Source organism: Triticum urartu, chromosome 1A, assembly GCF_056163025.1.
Source record: "Triticum urartu cultivar PI428250 chromosome 1A, HENAU_Tu73, whole genome shotgun sequence".
Taxonomy (NCBI): Eukaryota; Viridiplantae; Streptophyta; class Magnoliopsida; order Poales; family Poaceae; genus Triticum; species Triticum urartu.
Genome location: NC_141873.1, coordinates 29,324,906 through 29,330,181, shown reverse-complemented (window position 1 = coordinate 29,330,181; position 5,276 = coordinate 29,324,906). Strand labels below are relative to the sequence as shown.

At 46.7% G+C, this 5,276-nt stretch overlaps 1 protein-coding gene across 1 annotated transcript; it reads left to right on the top strand.

Annotated features, from left to right (window-relative positions):
- Positions 1-3,658: 3,658 nt before the first annotated feature.
- Positions 3,659-4,513, top strand: LOC125544602 (small polypeptide ROTUNDIFOLIA LIKE 2). Its single transcript, XM_048708375.2, has one exon. It carries the CDS (start codon positions 3,785-3,787, stop codon positions 3,902-3,904), a length of 120 nt encoding a protein of 39 aa, XP_048564332.1. The 5' UTR covers positions 3,659-3,784; the 3' UTR covers positions 3,905-4,513.
- Positions 4,514-5,276: the final 763 nt, after the last annotated feature.

The window sequence follows — 5,276 nt, the reverse complement described above, 5'->3', positions numbered from 1 at the left end:
GGCGGTCGAGTGGAGGTGGCTATTCGCAACACATGCAAACCCTAGTGACAGCACCAAAGCGATCAATCGCATGAGTGTGCGGCACATCCACCTTATATAGGCGTCCGTCATGGGCTCAACACTTGGGCCTCGAACGGACCCTAAAGCCCATAAGTCTACTCGGCCACAATCCGAATACAGCTCGGATCACATCCGACCAGTGTCCTCGGATCTGACCTCGTAGGTTCCTTCCCTTAAGCACACGACCCCTTAGGTTCAAGCCGGCTTGGTCGCAGTTCGGATCACCTCCGAACTGCACGGTTGGTAGCGGCCCCTAGCAAGGCATGCCGAACACCAAGCAGACTATGAAGCTGGTTAGGCGAACCCGTACATCATGCTTCTGTTCCCTTTGCCACACAATACATGTTGTCGGGCTCAAGGCGAGTCTGTCATCCTTGTGCTAGCCCGACCTCTTTCTCGTTCCAGTGATGCCGACCATAAACCAGATTATCTCATAATCCTTGTCGCATGACCATGCTTATCCTGGTCGGATCACACGAGGGGTGCAGAGTATATCTCTCCTGATCGGAGGGGCAAATCCCATCTTGCTCGACCATGTCTCGCAGCATGGGTCTGGACAAGTCCGAAACCTACCTTTGTAACTACCCAGTCACGGAGTAGCGTTTGGTTGGCCCAAAGCAAGTCTGTCATCATCCCGAGTACATGCGCCAGCTCAGGTCTTAGGACATAGAACGTATGTTGTACTAGAGACTCACAGATGACATATCGCTGCGTCTCATAGTTGGGTCTGTCCGACTCGAACCTTATCTCGACTCGGATCCGACTACGTCGAATCCGACCAGATCCTTCCAAGTCCATATTATTCGGTTAGCATGCAATGCCTCATGGCTAGTGAGACCAAACCATCGACCGTGTTATATGCTAGTCTAGTTGGCTGCACGTCCACACAGCCCTTTCGACTAGGGACCTTTTAGGACGTTCATCACACAATGCATAGTCCCACAAACAAGTCATGTACTTGCTGATACACATCATTGATAATGTCCAAGGACTATCTTTATTCATAAACACATAGGAAATATCATCATACATGATTGCCTCTAGGGCATATCTCCAACATGGAGTCCAAATGGAACCTATCCTTTCAGACAAAATTTAGAATAAAGAATGAAATAAAATAGAAATTTAATTTTATGTAAAATACACAATAGTGTATCACTGCACCAAATCAAATACAATGTACGTGAAAAATACAAATATAATACAAAATATAGAAAAACTAACCACGCAAATGCGCGGGTCACCCCACTAGTTTGTTATTAGTAAAGCTAGTTATGATGGCCTTTTCTTAAAAAACTAATTTCGCAATATTTGTGCATTTCACATATATTATCTTTGTATCAAAATACAAGATGTGTTGGTGGGCTATTTTAGCCTATAAAAATGTCTTGTATTTTGGCACGGAGATAGTACATTAGTCCATACATGCATGTGCACGTTTACTAGTGTTAACTGTAAACTTAGATAGTCCCTCCGTTTCATAATTCTTATCGTGGTTTTAGTTTAACCTCGACAAGAATTATGAAACAAAGGGAGTACTTTTCTACAATTCCCTCTTCGGATTGTCAATTCAAATCATAATATTTTTCTCAGAGGCAAATCACTCTCTCCCTTTTCTTTTGAGCTTCTTGTTGTGGATTGCTGATGTGACAGTACTAGTGAACCTGCGCACGATCGACCTGCACTACCGGGAGTACACCACTGATGATTATCAAGTTGCGCCATGCGGTCCATGCATGCCATTAAGTTAATGCGCAGTACATAAGCAGAAGAGACAAGCAGCGTTTCGAAGGTGACGACCGTGCAACTTGGTTGATCCTGCCGGCGGGCTGCTCCCTGTGTGGTACGCACACCACGCTCTTCTCCGGCGAGCGGTCGATTGTTACATCCGGACGGTAGAGACAGGCGAGAGATATACAACGGAAGTTAAACAGCTACGTGTAGTAGTATGTCGTTGAAGCAGGGTTGTGGCCGCAGTAAAATAACGTCGTGCGCGATCGAATCCACGCTCCTCGGCGTTCACGTACGTTACGCCATTGCCTATCGTGCTCTTTACTCAAAGCTGCCGTTTTCGCACATCGTGTGTAGGGGTTCGTTGCATGGACGTGGTATGGTCTTGTAGAGCATGTTAATAATCTCAGCACTTAACCGGCTCCATTACGTACCCTAAGTAATTGGCTGGAAGTAATTTCAATCGGAAAGCGTCTCTCCATATGCATGAAGAGATAATATATTTTTTTAGAAATGGAGGAAGACCCCCGGCCTCTGCATCTGGATGATGCATGCAGCCACTTTATTAATTATTCACAAAAGTCCTTATAAAGAGATACAACAGTAAGTCTGAAGCCACAATCTAGGCAACATCTGTCGCTACTCATATCCAGTTGATGGAGGGATGCTAATAGTCCGGGCCTAATACCACATACCTCGCAGCCAAGCCTAACATCTAAGACCTGAGAACCTAGCCACTTGCCGGGTCTGGGGCACACACTGGTCTGGCGTGCTTTCAGAGGCCGTCGCCACCAACTGTCACCGCTCCATCTTCAGAACTGTACTGATGCATCAACCTTTCTTGGTCTCGCTATTGTCGACGCCACCACGATGCCCAACGGCACCTCCTCCCCGCGCGTAAACAGCTGAGCACGTCGCGGTCGCCACTGATACACCTCGGCGCCAATACTGTCAAGTACCACCAGCCGACACAATTTGAAGTCCTTGAAAGATCTGTCGTGCGTAGCATCTGCTGACAAGGCATGACAAAGCGTAGCACCTGTCCGTCAGACATGACTTGACAGCATGAAGAGACAATATGGGGTTCTGAATTAGTTGTTGCAAAAGGAATGTTAATTGACCTCAGGGGCGAAGTGCCAATGAAGTTTTGGCAGATGCATCCCCATTCAGATGTTACCACGTGTATTCTTGACGGCTCGGGTGGACTTGTGAAGGAACCCTTTGCTTACGATGCTGGAGAATGATTTTTTGCTTGCTCAACCATCAATCTACCCATGCCCATATATTTTTACTACCGGAAACGAAGAACATGCATCACTGCACTGTTTTGGTGTCAATTAGTTAGTTTTATCAAGAAAATAACTTGCATTTTCAAATGAGATTGTGCAAGCTTGCAGCGGCTCTTGTGGAGGAGCTGGTAAAGCGATAATTAATGCGGTCAGAGGATTAGCACTGAAGAAACAGAAGGAATGTCTATCATGTGGAAGATTGTCATGGGCTTAACTTATTACAATTTCCCAAGATCGCACAGTGCCCACATTCAGTGCATTCTTGGAAGATTCATCCATGTTCATAGTAGCACCATTCCAGAGATCTATCGAGATCAGAGACCCCTTTCTTGGAGGTACAAAACAACCTGCGTTCATGCATCTACCGTACCTTTTCTGCATCCATGGATGGCCAGCTGTCAACTCCACCTTGTCCACAATGTAACCCCGTTTCTAATCACTGGCCGATCACGGAGAGCGTGCAATCTCCTACGCAATTAGCCAATAAAATACGATGTCGATAAGCTCCGGTGTCAGGGGGGTGCCTCCTAGTCCATAAGCAAAACTTGTTGCACTGATACATCTCTATATAAGACCCAGTATCTTCACTTTCATTCCCACAATTAGGGTCCTTGCACCAGTTAAGCTTTTGTGTAAAAGGAACACCACACAAACCTTAGACAAAAGCCCCTTTTTTTGGTACATCAACTACCAAGTATTGAGCCATGAAGGTTGGGAGCCAGATGAAGCAGATGGGGAAGCTCAACAAGGCGCTCAAGGAGCAGAGGGCCAAGCTCTACATCATCCACCGCTGCGTCGTCATGCTCCTCCGCTGGAGTGATTGATCCATCCGTCGATCTGTTCACCACAGATCGATAGATGATCAATCGTTTGTTTCAGCCGATCAATCCCTCCTGTTTTGGATCTTTTTTTGCCCCGCCGATGATGCATTCGGCGGGGTTGCAGATTCCAGCGGCATGGCCGATATGTAGTGCATGCATGGATGATATTCATTCATGATGCATGCATTGCGCTGCCTATGTTCGCATTTTAGGAGGGATTGATCGGTTGATGGGTTGAGATTTTCATTTCCATTTGTTTTTTCACTTGCTTCTCTGGAGGCAGGGGTGTGAGGAGAGGACGCCGGACCACTCAGCTACAAATGTTCATTTCGTTGCTGGGACTCCAGTTCAATTGGCTACAAATGCTGGCGATGCTGATCACACGCATGATTCTGAAGAAGATCGAAGATAAGAAGAAGATTAAATAAGACGCTGATCTCATGGATTATTCTGCTGGGATGTTGCTTTTCGTTCTGATCCTTGTATTGTAATGTTGCTGTCCAGGACATGGTTTCTGTTCTTGTGGTTGTAGTGTAGCTGGTTTACCCCAGCATGAAGATTTTATCTTTCGGTTAAATAAAAATAAAAGCTGGGCTGTGAAGCCTATTTTTACTTCTAAGAAACATTGATTTCTGAAGTGCCTGCAAGAAGATTATCTCACACGATTTTGACTTTCGCCCATTGTATTAAATAGCGCGCTATGCCTCTTAGCGGCGGACCTCTTCTAAATGTTATAGCACGTTATTTAAAATGTTTATTTATGTGTTTGACAAAAAAGGATTTCCCCCACTTTATATTGTATAAAGCAACTACTGCATTACAAATTGAACAAGCCAAAACAAAACAAAAGAGAGAAATGGCAAAGATACATGATACCAAAGGAGCCACTAACAAGCACCGAATGCACCAAGTGCAAGCTTCAGCATTGTGGCCCTCGGCGAACAAGAGCCAGCACACGACGCAACGGAGACAAGGTAATGGCCCACTGCAGGAGGATTGCCACGCTCCGTCAACTCCCAAGAGGCCAGCCATTGTCAGTCCGCCATCCGCCTCTGCCTCCGAAGAAGCCCCCCTGCCCTCTATTCCTGGATCGAAGGACACTATGTTGTCGACAGGTAGAGTCGCTCACCACCGAGCTCGCATGGACGGGACCAACGGGTGGCTGGGGAGAGGACGACAACTCGACAAGCACGGCTACCGCACCATGCAACTGCACACCCCAACATCGCCACCGCTGCGCGTAGGCATCAAGTTCAATCCCAAGTAGCCGAGCGGGAACAACACTTGAGATAACCGGCGGACCACAACCCACGTCGGAGCTTCCACCACCAGTCTGCCTTCCCAAGATGGTGTCTTCAAGAAGAAAATGACACCG